A 25,911-nucleotide genomic window follows, 5' to 3' on the forward strand; every position below is an offset into this window, starting at 1 on the left:
ATAAAACAATTCTCTGTTGCTCTTTCAGATTACATTGGGTTATTTTCAATTTTTTTTTGGTCTGAAACAAATAAAGTTGATTTTGTCGATTGTGTTTTGGTCTTTGTTGTGAATGTGTGTTTGTGTCTCTTGAATATTAAAATACTCTAGGAAAATGATGACAGGGTTTTCATGCTATGTATGTGTTTAACTTTTGAAGGAACTGCAAAACCGTTTACTAACATAGTCATCTATTTTACATCCCACAAGAAGCATGAGCGTTCTAGTTGCTCTGTGCTCACCCAACTTTTTATGTCCATATTTTCAATCATAGCCATTTTGTTGATTGCTGTGGTCTATCATTGTGATTTTAATTTGGATTTCCTAAAAGCTAACATTCTCTTCATATGTTGTTTCATCGCTGTCTATTAACTTTGCTAAAGTGTCAATTCAAACCTTTGGCACAATTTGATACGCTTATTTGTCTCATCATGAGTTCTGAGGGTTCACTGTACATCCTGGTTCCTGTGTGTGCTGTGTACATGGTTCCCTCAATTTATGCCTTTTAAATTTTTCTTTGTAATGTTTTCTAAAAATAGTATTTTATTTGATATTTAATTTATAGATTTCTTCTTTAGTGTACATACTATGTGTAAAACCCACTAACCTGGGTCTGGGGAGATAACTCAGTGGATAAAACATTTACTCTGTGAATCCAGATCCCAAAACACACACTAAAAAGGCAAGAAAGGCAACCCAAGCCTGTTATTCCTGTGCTAGGGATGAGAACAGGATGATGCAGGGCCTTGCTGCTCAGCCAGTCTAGCAGAAAGAATAAGCCCCAAGTTCAGTGAGACTCTGTCCCAAAAATGAATGAATGAATAAATAAATAAGGTGGAAAGTGACTTTGAAAACACCTGAAGTAGAATTATGGCTTCTGTACATATACTCATAGACAAGCACACCTACCCACAAGCATGTACATGTATACCACATACACAGCACATGCACACATACATACACACAGAGTATATGCACACACACTCATATTACATACACACACGAACCACATACACACACAGACATGCACACACACATACACATACAGAGGTACCACAAAGTTTTTTTTTTCTCACACAGCTCTTATATTTAGATTAACAAACCATTTAGAGTTAATATTTGTATTTTGGGCAAGATGAGAGTTGATGGTTGTTGTTGGTATAACCATCCAGTTGTTGAAGCAGTCATTGTTGAAAAGATTCTTTTTCCATTTGCACTATGCACTGCCTTGTTCAACATCCTTATTTCTAGATTTTCTATTCTTTGGATAATTGATTTTTCTGTCCAGACTGAAATAAGACACCACCTGATTATGGAGCAATCCACTACATCCTAAATGTGGGCAGGACCACTCAGCTTTGCTATTAGTTTTCTGATTCTGCAGGCTAGGTTTAATCTCTCAGTTTCTATAGAAACTTTAGACCCGCCTTTTTAAATTTTGTCAACAGGATCTTACTATACACCCCTGACTATCCTCAAACATGCCACATAATCCAGAAAGGCCTTAGACTCGGGGGTCTTCGGCCTCTTCTCTCTCGCATGCTATAACTAGTTCTAATTTATTTTAAGAAATAACATAACACTGATATATTTTTTACTTAATTTCACCAAATTTCTAAGTAAAGTTGAAATTTGACAGTCTTGAGTTTTCTGACTAAAGGACATGAGATATGGCTCCATTTGCTTCTTCAATTTCTCTTTACAATGTCTTGTACTTTTCTATGCATATTCCATGGTTTTTAATGTTCATCCACAGGAATATTGCTAGTCCTAGTTCTGATTATTTCAGGCTGTTGTACCAGAAAGTAAATGTTATTAATTTTACTTCCAGTTATCGCTTCTAATGTAACTGATTAAGTGTGCTGGGTTTGTAACTTTCAGATTTGCTGTTATTCATTTTAACAGTTTTTCTGTAGATCCAGTAGATGATCGTGTCATCTCTGGGTGGAGACAATTCTACTTCCTTCTTTCCAGGCAGGGCGCCCTTGCTTCTCTCTCTTGTCTTATTGTACTGGTTGCTCCTCCAATGCAGTGGACGACAGCTGGAGAGAGTGTCATCCTTCCATGTTCTTCACCTTGGAACTTTGGCCATGAAGTATCATCTCAGCCATAGACTCTTTTTGTGAGCTCTTATCATCGAACTGTGAAAATTCTGATTTTTTTTAAACTGTTGAAAATATTGTGGGGGTTGAATGTTAGGCAGGGCTGAGTGCTGATTTTATTCTCATGTGTTAAAATGATGACTGGTTCTTCTTAACTATTACATTAATCTAGTGAGTTGCACTGGTCGCTAATCTCACCCCCAACCTTGCATTCCCAATACATAGCCCCACCTGTTCATGGAATCTTCTCTTTTGTGTAGCACTGGATTTAATTCTTGAACAATTTTGTATGTATAAAACAATATTTTTACTTGGACTTTGAGATCAGGGAAACACTGTTCTTATAGAGTAAGTTAGGAGCTAACCAGCCCTTCAGGTTTCTGGAAGTTTGTATTAGCAGTCCTAAAATGTTTGCTAAAATCAACAAAGCTGTTTGTGTACAGTTTTAAAATAGCAGTGACATATTCATGAACTACTTTTCCTTGAGTGGGTTTTGGTGGTTTTACCTTTTCTCAAATACATCCATTGCATTTAAGAAAGCCAAATTGTTGCTGATCCATTATTACATCATTAGGGCAGTCACTCTCCAGGCTCTCATTCTCCACCGCCCCCAGTTGTATCTTCTGTCACTCTTCCTTGGCCAGGGTAGCAACAGGTTCATGTTTTATTTCTGATTTTACTCTATTTTCACAATAGTCCTTGATCATTAATATTGATTTTATATGGTGATGTTTTTTTGGTTTGAATTCTACTGTGACTATAGTCAGTCAAACTTTGTTTTCATTATCTCTACTGTGATCATCATTCTACTGTTTCTTTTACACACTTCCTTGTTTAGATGATGTTGGCTTCTAAAGACTTTGGTCCATCATTCTCTGCCTTCTGATGGGCATATCTATGTCATTATATTTAATGTTATAGTTCATATAGTTGTGTTTACTCCACCTCTTACTATTTGCTTTAGATTTGCCTGTTCTTTGCTTTTTTTCCCCCTTCCTCCTCTTACTTTGAGTATTTTTATGATTACATATGTGTGGCTTTCCTTGTTTCTCACTAGTTACTTTAGATAGAGCAAACATCTCTTTTCTTACTGCAGTCTGCCTTCAAATGCTTTATAAATCCTAGGTTCCAGCTTCTACCACACAACGGTTCAAATTGTTACACAATTTGTTTCATAATTGCGATTATATTTATTTTACAAATGCTGTAACCATTTCTATTTCTATCTTTACTTTAAACTGTCAATCTTTTCTTTGCTTTTTTTTTATTTAAAAAACGTGTGTTGGTGAATTATGGGGGTGGGGATAGGGGGTGTGCATATGCCAGAGGACAGAGGTCAGTGTTGGATATCATCATGAGGAAGATTGTCCGCCTCCTTTGAGATGGGTTCTCTCATGAATTTGGTCTCACCTGAAAGACTGGATTGTCTGGTCAGCAAGCCCCAAGGCCTCTCCTGTCTTCACATTCCTGCCAGAATTACAAACATATGTGCCATCTTGTCATTTTTACCAGGGTTCTGGGAATCAAACTCAGGTCTGCATGCTTGCCAAGCAAACTCTGTACTGACTGAGCTATCTTCTAAGCCCAGGGGCCTTTTAAAGAAATATAGGAAAGAAAGGACCTGGTTCCTGTGTGTTGCTGTGTATTTCTATATTCTGTTTCTGGAGCTCTTCATTACACTCACTCTGTCAACCCAGACACCATTTGCTTTCATTGCTGTTTTGCCTGGACACTCCCTCTGACATTGCTGCTGACAATGTCATTATTTTTTACCTTCATTTTTTAAAGGATTTTTCCTAGTATAGAATTCTAGAATGACCTTTCCCCCAGCCCCATTCTGCAGTTTATGTCATTAGCCCCCTGCCTTTCAACTCTAACAAGAAGCACATTGCAGGCTATTGCTTCTTTGTGCATAATGTGTTTTATTTCATTCCACTTAAGGTTTTGCTATTTGCTGCCACTAAGAATTCATTCAGGTGTTGTCATTTTTTTCATGTTTCTTGTGCTTTGTGTTTGTTGGCCTTCTCAGGTCTTCGACTTACAGTTTTCATTAGCTTTGGTGATAGATCCCATCAGACTTCAAAGATGTTTTCCTCTCTCTTATGAGGACTGTAATTCTTTTTTTGTTGTTGTTGTTGTTTTTAAATTATTTTATTAACAAGTTTTTGAATCAAGAAGAGACCACAAATTTCTTAAGTTCCTCCCACCTTCTACACTCTACAGGAGGACTGTAATTCTACACATATCAAACCACTTGAGGTTGTCTGCTGCTAATTTTCCTCTTCTTTTAAAAATTCATATTTACTTGATAATAAGTTAAAACAATAAAGTGTCTTACTGTGAAGTTTGGATCAGTTTTACCTTTTGTCCTTGTGCCTCAGCCCCCTGCATACTGAAATCACAGCTTTGTCATACAAGGCTCTGCTTGTTCATATTTCAGTAAGCTCTTCTCTTTTTTTTAATTTTCAATAGTTTTTATTGCTTAATATTCAAGTTGGCTAATCTGAGCCATGCATCATAAAAAAACTTTCATTTTTTCTTATCTTATAAATAGCATGCCAATAAAATTTAAACTCTGGTACATCTACTCTGACAATAAGACAATAACTTCCTATTTCTTTCATCTTCCAGTTATGCTTTATATTGACTTCAAATGCAACTGCAATTCTCATTGGCTTAATTAGATAAGTGCTTGGCCTTCTCTTCCCTTACACTTTCTATTTGGTGAAGTTTAGTGAACAAAAGCTGTTTGCTTACCTTGGCTTGTGGGCTCTTGTTTGTACATTGATCTGATTGTCTTAATAACACTCTGACAAAATTGAAAGCCATGTCTTGGTAATTAGTTACACTTCTCTAGACAGGCAAGATCATATCAGTGCCTCTTTCTTAAGGATCCAGACTTGAGAATGCTTTAGGCAAGTTGTTGGATGGGTATGTTGTTGTTGTTGTTGTTGTTGTTTTCAAATTTAGTTTAAGTCATTTGCAAAAGGTCTTTCATTGTCTTCAATCCTGTAGAGGCAGGCACTGTACTTCAGCCAGGAAATATCTGATCTAGACAGTTTTGGGGTCACAGCATGGAGTTCTAGTGACTAAGATGAGTACAAGACTCATAGAGAAATCTGTCTGAGTCTGCTGTGCTTGGGAACTCTGTGCTCACATCTATTTTGAATCCTTCTGGTGGAAATTCTTTGCTTTGCTTTTAGTATTTACTGTGTTCTTGGGAAATTTATCTGCGTTCATCTGCAGAGTCAGTGGGAAACAAGTTGATTCCAGTGCTAGCACTGTTGGAGGGAGAGAAAACCAAGAGGAAAGAAATCTCAGCTACAAAGGAGTTCTGTGGTTGACCACACCCACCTGTCAGAAATGCTTTGTTACAGATCACCTTACAGAATCTTCCTTGCATTCCCATGGGTAATGTGCCCATTCTCCCAGGCAAGGGTGTGCACTTACCTTTTCCTTCTTCACACACTGGCCAACACATCCCCACCCTCTGTGTGTGTATGTTTCACAGCTTTGATCTTTAATGGCTGCCAACTGATGGCTGAAAGCCTAAAGGAAACTCAAGGTGGGTTTTTTTCCCAATCCAGAGGGATATTTGCATTTCAAATGAAGATGAAACAGCATTCTCTGCTTTAGGAATTAATACTTAATGGTGGAATTTCAGATTGAGAAGGAGCTAAGGGAACGGGGATTTTTGTTCCATGCCTATCCTATCAGACTGTGTCACTCTCTATAGCTTTTTATGCCTGTATGCAGCTTTCTCATTATAGCCCAATCTAGGTTTCTTATGTATTGCAGAAAATTAAAACCAGATGAATGTGGCTGTGTGTGTGTGTGTGTGTGTGTGTGTGTGTGTGTGTGTATGTGTATGTATGTATGTATGTATGTATTATAGAGGGTCCTCACTACATATTCCAATTTTAAGCTATTAATTTAGAATCTGAAAACACCCGTATGTTCATGCTAACCATTTAGAAAGTCTTTATCTGTTGAGTTAAAGTTAATATAAATTTGCTTTTGTGTGCACAAGAGAAAGAGACAGACAGACGGAGAATAGAGACAGAAAAGGAGACACGCAGAGAAAACATGTTCACCGTTTATAATGATGAAAAACACATATTCATAACCCAGCATAATAACAATAGTAATAATAATTTTTAAGCTGCATGTTCCTAGGTATTCAAGAGCAAGTCTGATATTTATTGATTTCTGCTTGATTTCAGAGCTAAAGTGAGGATCTTCTAGAAGTGAGACTTTCCTGGCTAATCATGTTAATATTCAACTCCTAGGTACTCTGAGGATGACTACCTCCAGACCATCACAAGCATACAGAGATGCCCATGGAACCGGCAAGCAGAAGAATATGACAATTTTAGGTAAAACACCGAATTTTCATAAACAATATGTGAAAACATGCTTAATTCCTTTAATTTTTAGGGGAGAAAGGCAGCAAGTTGCTAAAAAAGAAAGTGGAAGGGGCTCACTGTCGATTAGTAAGAACAACTAAACGCTACAAGTTTGTGAAACTACGGTATTCTACTCTAATGGCTGATAGAGACATTCCTAATTTTGCTATGGAATCAACTCCAAAGAAATCCAAGTCCAAAAGAAAGCTTTTATTATGTTGTTTACTGTGAGTTAGATTGATGTCAGCTCTTTGTGTCATTTCCAGTTGCTCAATATTTATCTCGTAAATAAAATGCTGTAGCATCAGGGACATTTGAGAAAGCACAGAAGGAAAGAAGATAATCTCCCATGATGCCTCGCTTTAGAATAAACTTGACTGAGGAGATGGCTTAGGGCTTCAAGTGCTTGCTGTGTAAACATAAGGAGCTTGGTTCCATTGCCTACGGCCCATATCCTAAGGTGGGTGTGGTTCTGCGCACTAACCCCAGCGCTGTGGGAAGTGGAGACAAGAGGGTCATTTAACTTCCTGTTGGATACACATGCACATGTCATGGTTTCCTATAGGACATCCTCTCATATTGACCTTTTTTCCTGTCATTTCAGAGTGAGAGACTCTGTTGTGGTTTTAGTAAGAAGTGTTCTCTACAAATGTACACATTGAGTGCTAGGTTCTCAATGCTCTTGCTGCTTGGTGGGAGAGAGGAGATACTAAGAACTTCAGGAGGGGCCGGGCGTGGTGGCGCACGCCTTTAATCCCAGCACTCCGGAGGCAGAGGCAGGCGGATTTCTGAGTTCGAGGCCAGCCTGGTCTACAAAGTGAGTGCCAGGACAGCCAGAGCTACACAGAGAAACCCTGTCTCAAAAAAAAAAACCAAAAAAAAAAAAAAAGAACTTCAGGAGAAGGACCCAGTTGGGAGAAGTAGGTCACAGGTAGTGGTCCTGTCTCCTTTTCTCTGCTTCCTGTCAGCCATGAGGTGAAGAAATGCTTCTACCAGTCACCATGATGCATGATCCAGAGCATGGGGAGGAGTCCTTGACCAAATCATCTGTGACTGAGAGAGAGAGAGAGACAGAGAGAGGGGGGTGGAGAGGGAGAGAGGGAGAGAAGGAGAGAGGGAGGGAGGGAGAGAGGGAGGGAGGGAGGGAGGGAGGGAGGGAGGGAGAGAGAGAGAGAGAGAGAGAGAGAGAGAGAGAGAGAGAGAGAGAGAGAGAGAGAGAGAGTGATTCTTGACTTTAATGGACCTTGTTGGGTATTTTATTCACCGGATGTATGGAATATAGACTCAGATAGGGTCCTTGTTTAACTGTTTGAGCTCTAAGATATTTTTGTGTTTACACCATCCAGTTCAAGACTAGATTTGACACCTGATAGAAAGTTGTACAATGATGAGCTAAGTCTGAGTGAAAAAAGTTAGATTTTGAGAGAGCTGTTTATATAGGAAACATGGGCAAGAGGAGATACTGGGTATTGAGCTATTAAAGATCAATCTAAGCTACTTTGCTAAAGGACAAGTAAAGTGACATCAGCAATCAGGATAGGACTGTGAGCTTTTCTGCTTCTGCCCATTGATTCAGAGCAAGCCTCCTGAGAGTGAGGGAAGAAAAGCAAGGGGCAAGGTCACCTGTGTGCCCTTGCCAAAAGCCAAGGAGACAGGGAGGCAAGGGGCCTAAGAGCCTAAGAGGAAGGAACCCAGCATCTGAGACTGCTCTTTCTCTCAAGATGCTTGCTGAATGTCAAAAGGCTGAGAGCAGAAAAGTTATGCAGGGCTTCCAGAATCCTTTGCAAAGGACAGCTCTCAAAAGGAGTAGAGCCTGAAGTAGAATTATTTCCATCCTCAGCTGGATTTAAGAGATCTGCCCTTAGCCTAGATAACTAATAGAAGCAGAAAGTAAATCCTCTCTGGAAGAAAGGAGCGTTATTCAGAGACTTAAATTGGCTTTGCAAGTTCTCACACACAATCGAACACAATTAAAATAATATTTTCTTTTTAAAGATATTCCTTTTATCCTCTTCCTTTTATAGATAAAGTCTGTGGGTTCCAGGCTGGCATTAAACTGGTTATGTACTCAACAACGACCTTGGACTCCTGATCTTGCTGCCTCTACCTCACAAATGCTGGGATTACAGGTTGTGTACCACCACTACTTTGTGTTTATGTGGTATAGGATTTTGAACCCAAGGTTTCATGCATGCTAACCAAGGGAATTCTACCAAGCGAGTTGCATCCCCAACCATCCTTACTTTACACAAGAATCAGCAGTCTCTTTAAACCTAAAGCTGATGATGAGCATCCCTGCTGTACATTATGATGGGTGAGAGCTATATGATAGATGGTACCATTTTGCCTCAGTACCATTCCCACATAAAGAGTGCATCAGTAACCATGGTGATTACCCTGCAGCCTATCCATCCTTTCAGGGCCAATTGAAGTAAACATCTGTGGCTATACCACTTATTGTTTGTTGCAATTCAACAGAATAGTCACAGTGACATTTATTCATTTGCTTGAATATGTATTATATTATAATGCTTATTTTATGGACATATTTGTTAGCTAAATGATGTAAACACTCAACAGAAGTTTGTGCAATTAAATCATAATAACCAAATCTGGGAGCCTCTGCTTATTTATAAATCTGGCATTATAGAAACACCCCCCTGTTATTATAGATGTCAAGTAGCTAAATAATTTTCCATCTGATTTATTTATAGCATTTTATGTCAAACTCAAGGATAAAATGTATAGTTTTAAAAAGGCAATAACATTCTTTTAGCAGCCATTACAAAAGTGACATTAAATTCTCAAGAATATGAGCAAGTGAATATATAATAAAATCTATCTGAAACCCATTTGTTGAAACCTTCTATGGTTGACTCCTGGGGACTATTTAAAAATTATAGGATTTCTGTGGTCAAATGAGCTAAAAATAAGAGAGCTTAAAAGTCTTTATGTTCCCCTCTTAAATAAGCAGGCTACTTGCTAAGAGAAGGGGTATAATTTATTCACCCACAAATATTTGTTTAGGACTTATGCCAAAGTACAGTAGCTTCCTTCATTACCTGGTATAGTGCTATGCACAAGGAGGGCTTTAATAAATAGCTAAGTGATAAGATACATGAAATAAGCAAGAAAAATGTACTTTCCTTACTGGCATCAAAGAATCTTAGGTTCCTACAGACAATAAATAGATAAATAAATAAAATATGAATTTATTCATGACTTAATTTCAGAATGATTATTTTAGACAAATGCTGTTATATGTCAGTGCAAGATCACTCACTGTAAGTATAACTTCTTGATATGTGCTGTGGAAGGAAACATCTTGAGCATTAACCCTGAGGGTGGATAGACAGGGAGCTAGGGACCAATGTGGGAATGACGAAGCCAGACCTTAATTTCAAGTCTGTCTGGATGGGAGCTGTAACACGTCCTTGGTATAAGAGGCTGCTTGGAGGCAGAGTTGGGAAGGCCATATGATGAGGAGCAGTGGTCAGTAGAGACAGGTTCATGGGCATTTTGTGGATACCAAGGACCAATAGAGGTGTTCCTAGCAGAGGAAGCACACAGTGGATTTATTACCTAAGTATTCAGTCAGCATACTATTGTATGAGCTGGAGTGTTAGGTGAGCGTGCAGTCAGAGCAGTTAAGGGATTGGTTGGAGAAAAGTGACCAGAGAAGACTGTGGGGCTCAAATACCAGAGGTATGTATGACATGTAAAGGGGAACACCTGACTTTGAGCTCTTCTGGACATGGCCTGTCTTATCCTTGTCTCACAGGCTATCATTTATATCTGTGTGATTAAAAATCACAGGTCCTTTGTTTTTATTTAGTTGGATTTCAGGTCTGTAATTAAAGGAGAAAAAAAAGTTAAATATAAAAACTTGAGATCTGAGTGATTTGGATAATCATGGTGCTACTGACCAAAACATAGCTTTCAAAGGAAAGTGGGTGTTTTGTTTTGTTTTGTTTGTCTTGTTTTGTTTTGTTTTGTTTGTTTTGTTTTTCAGATGATAAGCTGGGTTTGGGAAGGCTGTGTTTGAAGTGGTTCTGGGACAGCTAGCTATAGAAAACCTTTTCTTATTCTGGAAATGTATCAATGCTAAGAGAAAATGTGCTCACCAAGCAAGAAAAATAAGTACAGAAAAATCCGTTTTCTCAGCAGGCTTTTTTCTTCTTTTCTAGGTGCCCAGCCTTCTACTCACTCAGCATATCATTATGGGCTTGAGAAATTTGAAGCCTGGGTTGACATCTCTTCCTTTTTTTTTTTTTTTTAATTCAACCTGAAAGTGAGAAGTGTTAAGAGGAAAATTTCTTTATGCAATGTCCATGTTACTGGTTTCCCAAAGCCGTTCATCCCAGCTCCGGGGTAGCAGAGGCAGACTCCAGGCCAACCTGGTCTACACAGCAAATGTCAGTCCAGCCTATCTTAAAAGCAAAGATGCATGATTATCAGATTGTCATCAGATAATTATGCCTCTTTCCTAGTGGGCTGAGCCATCCCTAAGCAGCCGTCTGCATCTGACATTCTTCTTGATGTGGGGTTTGATTGCCTATTCTCCCTTCTGCATAGACATGCTTATTATAAGACACAAACATTTACTCCCTCCTCTCCTCTAGATAGTCAGTGTCATAGCTGTGGAGCATATTTATGAGGTCTTAACAGAACCTAGATAAAGAAATATTTAAGCAAAAATTGAAGGTGCTCTGTGTCCCTTGTCTCTTGACCTCTGATTCCAACCATATTGAGAATTCTGCCATTCCTATTTTTGAAACTATTTGTTGATTAAGAGTCTTTCCACTACTCCAAGGCAATGCACTGAATGCACCCATATTTAAACTTAAGACATTGCCAGTCTTCACGTCTTTCCCTCTCTCTTTGAAAAACCAATCTCTACTCAATTTGTTAAGCATGATACTGTGATATTGGAGCAGGACACCAAGATGTTTGAGCAGGACACTGAGCTGTTTCATCGAAATTAAACATGTTTGCCCTCACATGTTCAAGCTCACCCATTAAAAATCCTCGGTGAAGCTCTAGAAACTTGAAGCAGGTTTCATCCCCACAGATCTTTGAGTTCCCACCATTAGTCTTAAGATTTGCTATGATACTTGCATGATAATTACCACATTAGCTTTCCCACATTAAAAGAACTTGATTGTTTGTGTCATCAGTTGCAGAAATTACTAAGCACAGCAACCATGCTTAATTCTCATGTTACTGTCACCTTTCCTCTCATAGAAATCCATATACTGATTTCAGATTTGGGGGAAGCTCTTTAGAATCAATTGATTTATTAAAACATACTCATGTTTCTGAGACATAAGGTGAAAACCTAATGTTGGAAAACAGTGCTATTTTGGAATGTTGGCGTTTAAGACTGATGTAAATGAAATGCCTTTCCAGTGATTTGTAAAATAGATATTTTGTGCCTATAATTTTGTTACCAACAAGAATTATGGTAACAATTTTATGAATTACATGGTAACAAATTTATTAAAGCTTGAACTAACTCCCAGCTTTGCTTAAGTTGGACGTTCTTAAAAGCCATTCCTATACTTAGGCTGAATATATAAGAAAATGTCCTAGGGCTGGTGACAGCAAGATGGATCAGCTGGTAAAGGCACTCTAAGCCTCATGTCCTGAGTTCAATTCCCAAGACCCTTGAGATGGAAGGAGAGAGCAGACTCCTGTGGGTTATCCCCCAACCTCCACATGTGTGGCAGAGTACATACACACAAACACAGAATCCTCAATAAATAAATACACTTTAAACTTTTCTAAAGGTTCTAAAGTCATTTAGTAGTTTCATTGACAGGCCCCCAAAAGCACAGTGTTAAACAAAATAAACTTATATAAAGTGTTACATATACTAATTTTAAAACTACCTATTCACATTGTTAAGGCAATTTCATTAAATTTAACTTGGTGTAAGTAAATAAAGTCTGCCAATAAACAGACAAACAAGTCACTTGATATCTGGAAAGAAATCCTTGAGCTGGAAAACCAGACTGAGTTTTGAAACCAAGTTTTCAGTTATCTTTATTCAAAAGCAACAGTAGCGTTTCTTCTCTTTACCACCTTGTGAGTTTATTCTTCGTGGTACTTCCAGTGCTTCATATCCTGTTCCAGGCAGTTTGTTCTGAAGCATAGATTTCGTGGTCAGAAGCAACCATCATCTCCATTATGTGCTTCTGATTATACAAGGGCGTGTTCATTTTTCTGAGCCACTGTTTTCTTCCTTTCCATTGCCTTAAATGTTTGTTATTTATGATTTGTGCATGATTTCTGTGATGACAGCTAAAAGCAATGCATATTTTATTCCTGTTCAGATTTAAGCAAAAGCATGCACTTTATGCTAGGTGTTCTGGATCAGTTGTCAGACCAAAGAAGCCCCTTTCCATTTCCTCAGCATCAGGACCATTTTTCACTATTAATACCCTGTCATATCATTTTCTCTCCGCCACACTACTCAGCATGTCTGTGCATTTAGAAAAGCAACAGACCCCACACCATGTCATTACCATTGCAGCACTTAATAATAGAAACCAGGTCTTGTACATGGGAGATAGTTCCTCTTCTTAGCTTTTAGAATATGAAGTTTTCCATAAAAATGCATCATATGTGGGATTCACTGGCCTGTAAATTCTGTTTCAAAATTCTCTGCCAGGTCACACTCAGTTATAACCACATTGCTTCACTTACTGATATCAGCTAGGCCTCCCTGTAGGCTACCCCACCAGTCAATCCTCTTGTCTTTATAGCATTGCCTACAGTAACTTCAGCACTGCCTAGCCTGTTTAAGCATGGCTACTGCATCCCTGCAGATTTGGCTAGTCAGTGTTTCGACAATGTTCCTTTACAACAGGACTCTCAGCACAATCAAACAGTTTTTCCTCCTTTGCTTGGATAATCACACTCTCTCATGTTTTATTTTGTCTTGAGTCCATTACCCAAACAGATGAGCTCATCTTTCTTAAACTTAAAGATACCAGTGCATATGCATGCCATGAAAGGAAACCTCTGTTATCTCTTGCCATTCACTTTGCTCTTTATACATTCTCTCGTCTTATACTGAGGCTTGAAATAATTCTATTGAATTTTGGCTCACATTAAAAAAAAATGATGTGTGTGTGTGTGTGTGTGTGTGCGCGCGCGCGCGCGCGCGCGCGCTCGCTCGAGTGCGCGTGTGCGTGCAGGACTGGGGGTATTGTTAGTTGTAAACTGCCTGAAATAAGTGCTCGGGCTCTTAGTCTGCCTGGGTCATGGTGTGTGTGGGGCTGTATATGTCAGAACACCAGGCTGGGGGTTGGAGAAAACCTTTGTGGTGTCTGTTCTCCATTTCCACCTTTATGTAGGCTACAGGTCTGATTGGAGTTATGCAAAAAGTGCTTTATCCATTGAGCCATGTCTCTAGTATGGCTTTGGACTGTGGCTGATGGGTTATAAAGAACTTTGAGGGGATTGAGTTTTTATGAGGTTGAACGCTCAGCAAAACTATAAACCATATTGTACTTTATATTTTACTGATGTCCATAGCAGTAGTGAGCATTTGCTGCTCTCTGTCTGGTTCTTGAGTTCCATTTCTCGATCCTGCTTCTGTAATCAGTCATAAGTTGTTTCAGGTCCTTCTGTTTTGCTTATCAATGTAGTGTCCCAGTTGGAAGGCAAGGCCACCACACCATGTTAAGTTTTCATGCTCCCAATACTATTTTTCTCATTTTAAAAATTCCAATTACTCTGTGGAGAACTCACTGGACTCTGATACACCAACTCATGTCACCTATAAGGGATTGGTGGCCTTCTCTGAAAAGGAGATGGGGGAAATACAGACACACTGACCACCTGGTCCACATATGCCAAGTGTACAGGCATTTATGATTTTAAAGGCATGCTTTAACTTGTTTTAAAAAGTTTAAATATAATTGAATATAACTCAGTGTCTTTAGCATATTTGCATATCTATACAACAACAAATTCCAAAATATTTTCATTATTTCTAAATACCTATTCCCATCAACAATAACTTCCTATTTTTCCCTTCTCTATGACTTCGACAGCTGAGGATCTACTTTCTGGCTATATATGTTTGCCTCCTCTGGGAATTTAATATATATTGAACTATACAACATGGTCAGCATGCTTTCCTTTACCTACTGGCTTTTAAGATCTTTTAAGATCTACCCATTGTAACATGTTTAAGTATTTACCTCTGTTAAGTTGCCATGCAATGTCCTATTACGTAGATACGCTGTTGTGTTTACTAATGTGTTTCAGTTACTTTAGTTGTTGCTGTGATAAAATAGTTCATCAAAGACTTCTTAAGGGCAAAGGGTTTGTATTGAGTCACTGGTTACAATTGGCTGTGGTGGGGTAGTTACATCAGCAGGAGCTTGAGGCAGTTAGTGATATATCACTCACAGTCATGAAGCAGAGACCTGTGCATGCTTGTGCTCTACTCACTTTCTCACTTTTAAACAGTTGAGAATCCCAGCCAAGGGAATGGGACCACCCACAGTGGGTGTGTCCTTCCAACTCCATTATTCCAGTCAAGATCATCACCTCCAACAGACTTGCCCCCAGAGGTGTCCGTGCCCCTTGGATTTGCCTAAGACCTTTTTTCCTGGGTGATTCTAGGTCTTATTCAGTTACTGATTGAGACTGCCATCTGTTCATTACGTGAGAAGCATTTGTTTTTGTTTGTAAATACGTTTTCATTTCTCTTAGTATACAGTTAGGAATAAAAATATTGATAACATGGTAACTCTGTGTTTAGTATTTTGAGGGTCTAAATCTCTTTTCCAAAGTGTCTGCTGCATTGTACAGTCCTAACACCATGTTAAGGTCAAAATTTCTCTTTCTCCCCAATGATATCTCTGTGTTGTGGTTTTGATTTGCATTTCCCTAGTCATTCATGAGATCAGATATCTTTGATGTGCTCAGTAGCCTTTTTATGTCTACAGTAGAACAATGTCTAATTCAGTCTTTAACTCACTTTAAACTTGAGCTTTCATCTTACTTCTGAGTTGCTGCTATAATTTATAGATTTTTGGTGGCAAATTTCTGATCTTATAAATGATCTGGGAGGATTTTCACTCATTCTGTAGGCTGCATTTTCCCCTTTCTTGACTGTCCTATGAAGACATTTAAATTCTGATGCAATCTTATTTATCCTTCTTTGGTCACTGACATTTTTGGTTTCAGAGAAAATATTCCCTGACGGAAGCTTTATGACTATGCTCTGGCTTGAATATGTAATAGCTTCCTCATGGGCTCATGATTTGAAAGATCAGTCCCAACATGAAGTTATTTGAGGAATTATAAAAACATTAGAAGGTCTGTACTAGCTGGAGGAGGTGAACTCCTTAGGTGCAACTCCTTGAGAGAATATTGATTGTCCTTAACAACTTCCAGTTTCACTCTCTGTGTCCTGGAATACCATGTTGTGCTCTGAATTGCTCTACCACATCTTCCCTGCCATGATGGACTGAAGCACTCTAAAGCCCTTCCTCCCTTTAGCTGTCAGTGTTATGATACAGTGATGGAAATGTATCTAATACAGGAAATTGGTACCAGAGAAATGTGCTCATTCCTATGGCTAAGCAGTATCATGTAGCTCCTGTATCTTTCCACTGATTTCTAGGGAGGAATTTGGTGATGTTTGGAGATAGATATAGGCTAGAAACACTCTAGACTGTAATAACAGCTGAATCAATAATGCTGGCAAGACTCAAGACCACGATTCTGGCAAAAATGTGGAAAGTGTGAAGATTTTTTGTGATATTTTGAAGAAGTAACAAAATTCTAGGCCTTTAGGACGAGGCTTGGGAATGTGACCTTTGTGACTCATTGCTCCAAGGTATGCTAATCATACCTTGAGCGACGTTCCTTCCTCTACCTACCTGCTTCCTGGGTTCAAAGAGTGTTCATTCAAAGAAAGTCACCCTGACCAACGCCAGAAACTGTCATGCAAATGTGCTATTGTTAGGGGCTCTTAGAAACTGAGAGTTAACCAGAACAATTACCAGGTATCCTCTGTGACTCTTGTGACTTTGCACTTCCTTGTGACTCTTAACTGGTATCTTTGGTATTTTTCCAACAATGCCCTCCCCACTTCCTTGAGTTGTGGTTTCTTCCTTTAAATACCCCCTTATACAGCTACTCGGGGCGGGGCGCCACAGTCCTCTATCCCTGCGTGGTGTATGACCATGGGCCCAGAGCGCTCTTAAATAAAAATCCTCTTGCAAGTTGCAGCAAGACCGTTTCTTGTGCGTGATTTTGGGGTGTCGCCTCTCCTGAGTCAGAACGTGGGGGAGTCCTCACGTTGTGGGTCTTTCAATTTCTGATGGGAAAAGGGACTCTACTGAGTACTGGACTAGGGCTATTTTTATTATATACTGGCAGATAATTTTGTTCATATCCTAAAATCTGGGGGAAAGCTGACTTGAAAGATGACAAAACAATTAAGTTCATGGAAGACATTCCAAAACAACACAGCATTCGGGCTGTGACATGGTTATTGCTGGCTGGTTTTAGGTAGGTTTAAAGTTAAACTTCGAGTCAAAAAGCAGAGTGAATAGATTTGAAAACCTAAAGTCTAGTCAAAAAAAAAAAAAAAGATAAGTTGTAAGTACTGGGCAAGGGAGGTCTTGTTGTTAAAGAGATTAGGGCCAGTGAAGAGAAGCTGTGCATTTTGCATTGCAACAACAGGAATTTGCCAGCCCTCACAGAAGGCTCATTTTAAAGGCTTTCCCTTGAGAAGAAAGAGCTGATAGAGCCCTCTCTTCACACAGAGCAGCCTAAGGAAATGGTTTTCTGGGACACTGAGCCACCCATGTAATCACTGTGCTCTGTAGCTGTTGTCTAAGGGTATCCACCTACTTCTCAAGATGGCAAACAGATCTTCAAATTATCCGTGTAACGCTAGTTTTGCAGCCTGGGAGAATGCAGGGGTTACAGTGTCTTGGAGGCTTCCACCAAGGTTCCAGCAAAGAGCCCGAGATGTCTGAGATGTCTGGCAGCAATTGACAAGGTCAGACTCCCTGCATGGAGACCTTGAGAAAGATGCATGAGCCTCTCAGGGAGAGTCCACATTTCAGTGGAGACCCCAGGATGTTGGACTTGTAGCAACAAAGAACATCTCCTGAGGAGAGTAGCAGGGAAAGTGGAAACAGCTTAAGCTAAAGACCTCCTAGGAATACTATGGCCATAGGAATGGTGCTACCCAAGTTCCTGCTAGGTAGCATCACAATACCATGTACCTCTGATGTTGCTCATGGAACTTCAGTACTGAATAGTCTTACTTTATTAAGTTTTCATCTTGCTGTGAGCCTATTCCTTTCTATGTTACTTTTCCCCTTCGGGATTGGAAATGTTGGAAGTATGTAAGTTTTTCACTTCAGAGAGGCTCACAGCTAAGAGTTTGCCTTGGGTTTCAGAAGACCTTGAAACTTTGAACAATTTGGAAATGAACAGAGATGGTACTGGTTAATTTTGTTACCTTAAACCAAACCTGTCAATCTTTAGGAAAGAAAGAACCCCAGTTAGGAAGCTGTCTCCATCACATTGCCTGCACTCAAGTCTGTGGAGCATTTTCTTTATTGATTGATGTAGGGGTGCTCAGCTCACTCTGGGGGTGTTGCCCTTGACAAGATGGTCCTGGCTTGTTTAAGAAAGCAGGCTGAGCAAGCTGTGAGAGACAATCTGTAAGCCACATTCTTCCATGGTCTCTGCGTCAGTTCCTGCATCTGAATTCCTTGGGTTTCTACTCCAGTTTCCCTCAGAAATGGGCTGTGACCTGGAAGCTCAAGGCGAAACACTTTCTTCCTTCCACTAAGTTGCTTTTAGTCATGATGTTTATCACGATAGCAAGAAAAGTAAGACACTGGAAAATTAAAGGTATTTACATTATGAGGTGGCCTTGAATATTTGGATGACAGGCGTTGAATGTTATGGTTTGAATATGTAAATTTCCTCAGAGGATCATGATTTGATGGCTCGGCCCAGAGTGGTAATTCTGCTTTAGGGAATGTGAAAACTTTCCAGTGACTGGCAGCTGCTGCTCTTGGGTCCTTCCTGGCCACTCCCTGTCTCTCGGCCTCCTGAGCTCCTGTGATATAAACTGAACGATTTTAGCATGCCGCTGTGCTCACCATTATCACTAGCTTCGATATAGAAACTTTACTGTGAATGAAATCAGTCTTTCTCCCAGTAACTTGTCTGTGCCAGGTAATTTGGTCACAGTGAAGGGAAAGAAACTAAAACAGCCTATAGTTTCTTCAAAGAGTTGCAGTTTAAGCCTTTACAGTTGATTCCATATGATCTGTTTTGAATTAATTATTTGTTGCATAGAATAGGTCTTCAATTTCATATCCATTAACCTGATTACCATTTGTTGTTAACAACTATTATCACTGCATTGCCTTCAAAGCCTTTTGGAAAATCATCTTATGGGCCAGTGAGATTGCTCAGTACCTCATAGCCAGTAGAAGTACAGGCTTTGAACTCGTTCCTTTTGTTGTTGTGGGTTTTTTTTTTTTCCTTTGCTTTGTGTTTTGCTTCTTTGTTTTGTTAAAACATGGTCTTGCCATACAGCTCTGGCTGGCATGGGATTTTCTATGTAGACTAACTACTGTGCCCATCATCCACTAAGATATTGCACATTTCCCATTTGACTCTTGGCTGTTCATGTCGTCGTCATCATCGCCATCACCATCATCATCACTAGCTTCACTAGGCAAGCCTACTTCTCACCCCAGTCTCTTGGTTTTGTAAAATGGAGATGATGCTTACCTTTATTAAAAATATTTTCCTTATAATAAAATGCTTAATAAGAGGTTGGAGATTACTTAGCCTACATGACAGCTGCTGTTATTTCCAGTTTAAAATATTTTTTAGCTTACCATTAACATTTCACTAAGAATATGTAACACTCTCGGTATCTGTAACTGATAAAACATGCCTATGATGTAGAAGAAAAAGCAATAATTAAATAACTTCAGATCCAATCCTCTGCCTATGAAGAAGTATAAACACACATAGGCCGCAGTTTTTCTTCTGTGATCATTTCAGATAGATTTTTTTCCATACCTGCTGTAAGGACCAGCACTTCTTATTCAGTTTGTTCCATTAAAACTTTCTTTGAACCTTTCATGATGGAAAATAGGTCACACTGAACACCAAGTACAAAGCCCCAGCTCTCTAAGCAACAATCATATTGAATATTATTTTCCTTTTCTGCAGCAAAGGACATACCTCTGTAGGAACCACTAGCTGTTTGTCCCTCCTCTTCAATATGGATCATCAAATCCCATGCTCTAAGGCCTAAACAGCAGTGTTGATGAAGTGCCTGAAATTTAATCAGCATAACTATGGGAAGATCCTAGAATTTTGTGAGCACAAATTAATTACCCCACAAGTGGGAATAGAAACAAGACAGAAAAACACAAGATGGGGATTGGCCATTCATGTTTGAAATGCTGTTGGGAAGATCCTGAGGGCAGATTTGAAAAGTAAGGATCTATACAGAAGCTGAAAGCTCAAAGGAGGAACATGTGTGTAGATCCCAGGCCAGGCAGAAACAGACGCTGTGTTTGGGACTAAAGCCAGAAGAACAGAAGATAAATTCCTCTGGGAATCTGGATAGTTGTCTTGGAAAATTGCCACCGGAGTTGAGTACTGGCTTTCTAGGAGCAGTTAGAGGAGAGTTGTGGATGTGAGCCAGCTTTCATAAAGGACTGTGAGTATAGTCTGGCTACCTCATCCTCCACCTGTGAAAGATGTGGTCTTCCAACCAGTATCTTTTGGATGCTTTTTTACAGAGTCATGCAATCCAGACTTGGTCTAGTCTGTGGAAGTTCATAAAATAATGAGAGCTTTTAAAAAAGGAAATAGCATCAGCACAAGATAAACCAAACTATTTATCCTAAAAATGCTTCCTAGGACCAGGGAATTGGCTCAGTGGACAAAATACACTGGCTGAACAAACCTGTTGAGCAAACTTGTTGAGCTCTAAATTCAAATCCCTAGAAACCTACTTTCCATTTTATGACCTTTGGTTAATTGTTTTACAACCTCTTGGAATGTGCTCTGAGTAGGAGAACATCTGGTTACATCTAAGAGCAATTAACTGGTGACACTTGAGAGACTGGCAGAGTTCTCATTGCAGCTTTGACTATCAGAAAAGGACCTAGTAGCAGTCCCATTATAAAAGAGCTTAATAAGCACACATTAGCAGCTTGACAACACACCTAAAAGCACTAGAACAAAAGGAAGCAAATTCACCCAAGAGGAGTAGACGGCAGGAAATAATCAAACTCAGGGGTGAAATCAACAAAGTGGAAACAAGAAAAACTATTCAAAGAATCAACCAATCAAGGAGCTGGTTCTTTGAGAAAATCAACAAGATAGATAAACCCTTAGCCAGACTCACTAGAGGGCACAGGGAAAGCATCCTAATTAACAAAATCAGAAATGAAAAAGGAGACATAACAACAGATCCTGAAGACATCCAAAACACCATCAGATCCTTCTACCAAAGGCTATACTCAACGAAACTGGAGAACCTGGATGAAATGGAGAAGTTCCTAGACAGATACCAGGTACCAAAGTTGAATCAAGATCAGGTTAATGATCTAAACAGCCCTATATCCCCCAAAGAAATAGAAGCAGTCATTAATAGTCTCCCAACTAAAAAAAGCCCAGGACCAGATGGGTTTAGTGCAGAGTTCTATCAGACCTTCAAAGAAGATCTAATCCCAGTTCTTCACAAACTATTCCACAAAATAGAAACAGAAGGTACTCTACCCAACTCATTCTATGAAGCCACAATTACTCTGATACCTAAACCACAAAAAGACCCAACAAAGATAGAAAACTTCAGACCAATATCCCTTATGAATATTGATGCAAAAATCCTCAATAAAGTTCTTGCTAACCGAATCCAAGAACACATGAAAACAATCATCCATCCTGACCAAGTAGGTTTCATCCCAGGGATGCAGGGATGGTTCAATATACAGAAATCCATCAACGTAATCCAGTATATAAACAAACTCAAAGACAAAAACCACATGGTCATCTCGTTAGATGCGGAAAAAGCATTTGACAAGATCCAACACCCATTCATGATAAAAGTCTTGGAAAGATCAGGAATTCAAGGCCCATACCTAAACACGATAAAAGCAATCTACAGCAAACCAGTAGCCAACATCAAAGTAAATGGTCAGAAGCTTGAAGCAATCCCTCTAAAATCAGGGACTAGACAAGGCTGTCCACTTTCTCCATACCTATTCAACATTGTACTTGAAGTCCTAGCCAGAGCAATTCGACAACAAAAGGAGATCAAAGGGATACAAATTGGAAAAGATGAAGTCAAAATATCACTTTTTGCAGATGATATGATAGTATATATAAGTGACCCTAAAAATTCCACCAGAGAACTCCTAAGCCTGATAAACAGCTTCGGTGAAGTAGCTGGATATAAAATTAACTCAAACAAATCAATGGCCTTTCTCTACACAAAGAATAAACAGGCTGAGAAAGTAATTAGGGAAACAACACCCTTCTCAATAGTCACAAATAATATAAAATATCTTGGCGTGACTCTAACTAAGGAAGTGAAAGATCTGTATAATAAAAACTTCAAGTCTCTGAAGAAAGAAATTATAGAAGATCTCAGAAGATGGAAAGATCTCCCATGCTCATGGATTGGCAGGATCAACATTGTAAAAATGGCTATCTTGCCAAAAGCAATCTACAGATTCAATGCAATCCCCATCAAAATTCCAAATCAATTCTTCAACGAATTAGAAAGTGCAATCTGCAAATTCATCTGGAATAACAAAAAACCTAGGATAGCAAAAACTCTTCTCAAGGATAAAAGAACCTCTGGTGGAATCACCATGCCGGACCTAAAGCTCTACTACAGAGCAATTGTGATAAAAACTGCATGGTACTGGTATAGTGACAGACAAATAGACCAATGGAATAGAATTGAAGACCCAGAAATGAACCCACACACCTATGGTCACTTGATCTTCGACAAGGGAGCTAAAAACATCCAGTGGAAGAAAGACAGCATTTTCAACAAATGGTGCTGGCACAACTGGTTGTTAACATGTAGAAGAATGCGAATCGATCCATTCCTATTTCCTTGTACTAAGGTCAAGTCTAAGTGGATCAAGGAACTTCACATAAAACCAGAGACACTGAAACTTATAGAGGAGAAAGTGGGGAAAAGCCTTGAAGATATGGGCACAGGGGAAAAATTCCTGAATAGAACAGTAATGGCTTGTGCTGTAAGATCGAGAATTGACAAGTGGGACCTCATGAAACTACAAAGCTTCTGCAAGGCTAAAGACACCATCAATAAGACAAAAAAACCACCAACAGATTGGGAAAGGATCTTCACCTATCCTAAATCAGATAAGGGACTAATATCCAATATATATAAAGAACTCAAGAAGGTGGACTCCAGAAAGTCAAATAACCCCATTAAAAAATGGGGCTCAGAACTGAACAAAGAATTCTCACCTGAGGAATACCGAATGGCAGAGAAACACCTGAAAAAATGTTCAACATCCTTAATCATCAGGGAAATGCAAATCAAAACAACCCTGAGATTCCACCTCACACCAGTCAGAATGGCTAAGATCAAAAATTCAGGTGACAGCAGATGCTGGCGAGGATGTGGAGAAAGAGGAACACTCCTCCATTGTTGGTGGGATTGCAAGCTTGTACAACCACTCTGGAAATCAGTCTGGTGGTTCCTCAGAAAATTGGACATAGTACTACCAGAGGATCCAGCAATACCTCTCCTGGGCATATATCCAGAAGATGTCCCAACCGGTAAAAAGGACACATGCTCCACTATGTTCATAGCAGCCCTATTTATAATAGCCAGAAGCTGGAAAGAACCCAGATGTCCCTCAACAGAGGAATGGATACAGAAATTATGGTACATTTCCACAATGGAGTACTACTCAGCTATTAAAAAGAATGAATTTATGAAATTCCTAGCCAAATGGATGGAACTGGAGGGCATCATCTTGAGTGAGGTAACACAATCACAAAGGAACTCACACAATATGTATTCACTGATAAGTGGATATTAGCCCAAAACTTAGGATACCCAAGATATAAGATACAATTTGATAAACGCATGAAACTCAAGAAGAATGAAGACCAAAGTGTGGACACTGTGCACCTTCTTAGAATTGGGAACAAAACACCCAGGGAAGGAGTTACAGAGACAAAGTTCGTAGCTGTGATGAAAGGATGGACCATTTAGAGACTGCTGTATCCAGGGATCCGTCCCATAATCAGCTTCTAAATGCTGACACCATTGCATACACTAGCAAGATTTTGCTGAAAGGACCCAAATATAGCTGTCTCTTGTGAGACGATGCTGGGGCCTAGCAAACACAGGAGTGGATGTTCACAGTCAGCTATTGGATGTATCACAGGTCTCCCAATGGAGAAGCTAGAGAAAGTACCCAAGGAGCTAAAGGGATCTGCAACCCTATTGTTGGAACAACATGATGTACTAACCAGAACCCCGGAGCTCTTGTCTCTAGCTGCATATGTATCGAAAGATGGCCTAGTCGGCCATCAATGGAAAGAGAGGCCCATTGGACTTGCAAACTTTATATGCCCCAATATAGGGGAATACCAGGGCCAAAAGAATGGGAATGGGTGGGTAGGGAAGTGGGGGGCGCTATGGGGGACTTTTGGAATAGCATTGGAAATGTAATTGAGGAAAATATGTAATAAAAATATTAAAAATAAAAAAAGAGCTTAATAATCACATATATAATTTTAGGAATTCTTATAAGATCATCATTAAGACTTAAGTCATCTATTTGTCAATATAGCATCACTACAAGATGCTACAAGTACATCTTTGTGGATCTGCAGAGATCTGCTCCAGATAGGTGTGTTCCTACTTAGTGATTGTTATATATGTATAATAATAACAGAAAGAGCTTATTAATAGCAGGAATCTTTCCTCAAATTAGTTCCTCACAGCCATGCTTAGTGAGGGCTCACCTGTCACAGATTATATAATAATCTGAGGCAGGCCACTTCAGGATGATAACCTGCTAGTTATTAGCTTGTCCCATTATGGCTCCTGACACTTCTGACTAGTATTGGTTTGAAGACTATTTTGTCAGATATTTGATTGGCTGTAACAGCTTGCTTCTTAGGTCCAATTGGCTGGAATATCTTTTTCCATCCTCTTATCCTGCAGTGATGGCTCTGCTTGATGTTAAGGTGTGCTTCTTGGACGCAACAGAAGGATGGACCCTATTTTCACACTCATTCTGTTAGTCTTTGTCTTTTTATTGAGGGATTGAGACAGTTGGTGTTGAGGGATTAATGACCAATGATTGTTGATTCCTGTTATTTTGTTTTTGATCATGATGGTGGTGTGTTTGTATATGTACTTTGGTTTGTTGGTTGTTTTCTTTCTTTCTTTCTTTCTTTCTTTTTTTTTTTTTTTTTTTTTTTTTTACTTTGTTGGTCTGGGATTATTTATTACCTGTGTTTTCTTGAATGTAGTTAACCTCTTTAAGTTGGAGTTTTCCTTCGACACTTTCTGTAGTGCTAGATTTTTAATAGATATTGCTTAAATTTAGTTTTATCTTGGAAAGTCTTTTTCCATCTATCATGATTGAAAGTTTTGCTAGTTATGGGGTAGCATTGGAAATGTAAATGAAGAAAATACCTAATTAATAAAAAAAGAATATTAAAAAAAAGAGAGTTTTGCTAGGTATAATACTCTGGGCTGACGTCTGTAATTGCTTACAATCTGTAGATCTTCTGTCCAGGCCCTTCTGACTCAGGTATTATTCTAATAGGTTTGCCTTTATGTCAGGAGCCATCGAGGAGAAGTTAAAAGCTAGCAGGTAATCTCCCTGAGATGGATCTGCCTTGGATTAAAAGCAAGTCACATGACCTGAGGCAAATCATGTCTCCTCCAACTCAACTGCTGTACCTGGAAACTGGGGAGAAGAGTTTTGTCTTGTTTTGTTTTGTTTTGTTTTGTTTCCTTCTGGGACTGTTTTGAGAATTAAACAAGTTAACATGGTAAATGCTTGGAGGGATTATATGTTGAATTAGCTATTAATATTTATTTATGTATGGGAGCCACAGGCTTATGTCCCTGCTTTTGCTGTTCCTGTGTGTCTGTGTGTCTGTGTGTCTGTTTGTGGGTGACTTTGCCTCTATAGAACTGTAGTGCTGTGCATGTTTGCATTTCTCTCTGTTTTGTGTGTCTTCTTTTATCTGCTGCTTTCCTATCGCTGGTTTTCTTTGTACTTTTTCTCTAACTCTTGCCATGTCTCTCCTTTTTTCCCTCT

General features: G+C 39.2%; 1 protein-coding gene across 1 annotated transcript in view; it reads left to right on the plus strand.

Annotated features, from left to right (window-relative positions):
- St8sia6 (ST8 alpha-N-acetyl-neuraminide alpha-2,8-sialyltransferase 6) overlaps window positions 1-25,911 on the plus strand; it is a 145,453-nt gene that overhangs the window by 96,236 nt on the left and 23,306 nt on the right. Inside the window, exon 4 of the mRNA XM_021156593.2 lies at window positions 6,431-6,517. Coding sequence (XP_021012252.1) covers window positions 6,431-6,517 — 87 coding nt within the window. The remainder of the gene's footprint in view (window positions 1-6,430; window positions 6,518-25,911) is intronic.

Source organism: Mus caroli, unplaced genomic scaffold (genome assembly GCF_978045245.1).
Source record: "Mus caroli unplaced genomic scaffold, Mus_caroli_1 scaffold_2, whole genome shotgun sequence".
Classification (NCBI taxonomy): Eukaryota; Metazoa; Chordata; class Mammalia; order Rodentia; family Muridae; genus Mus; species Mus caroli.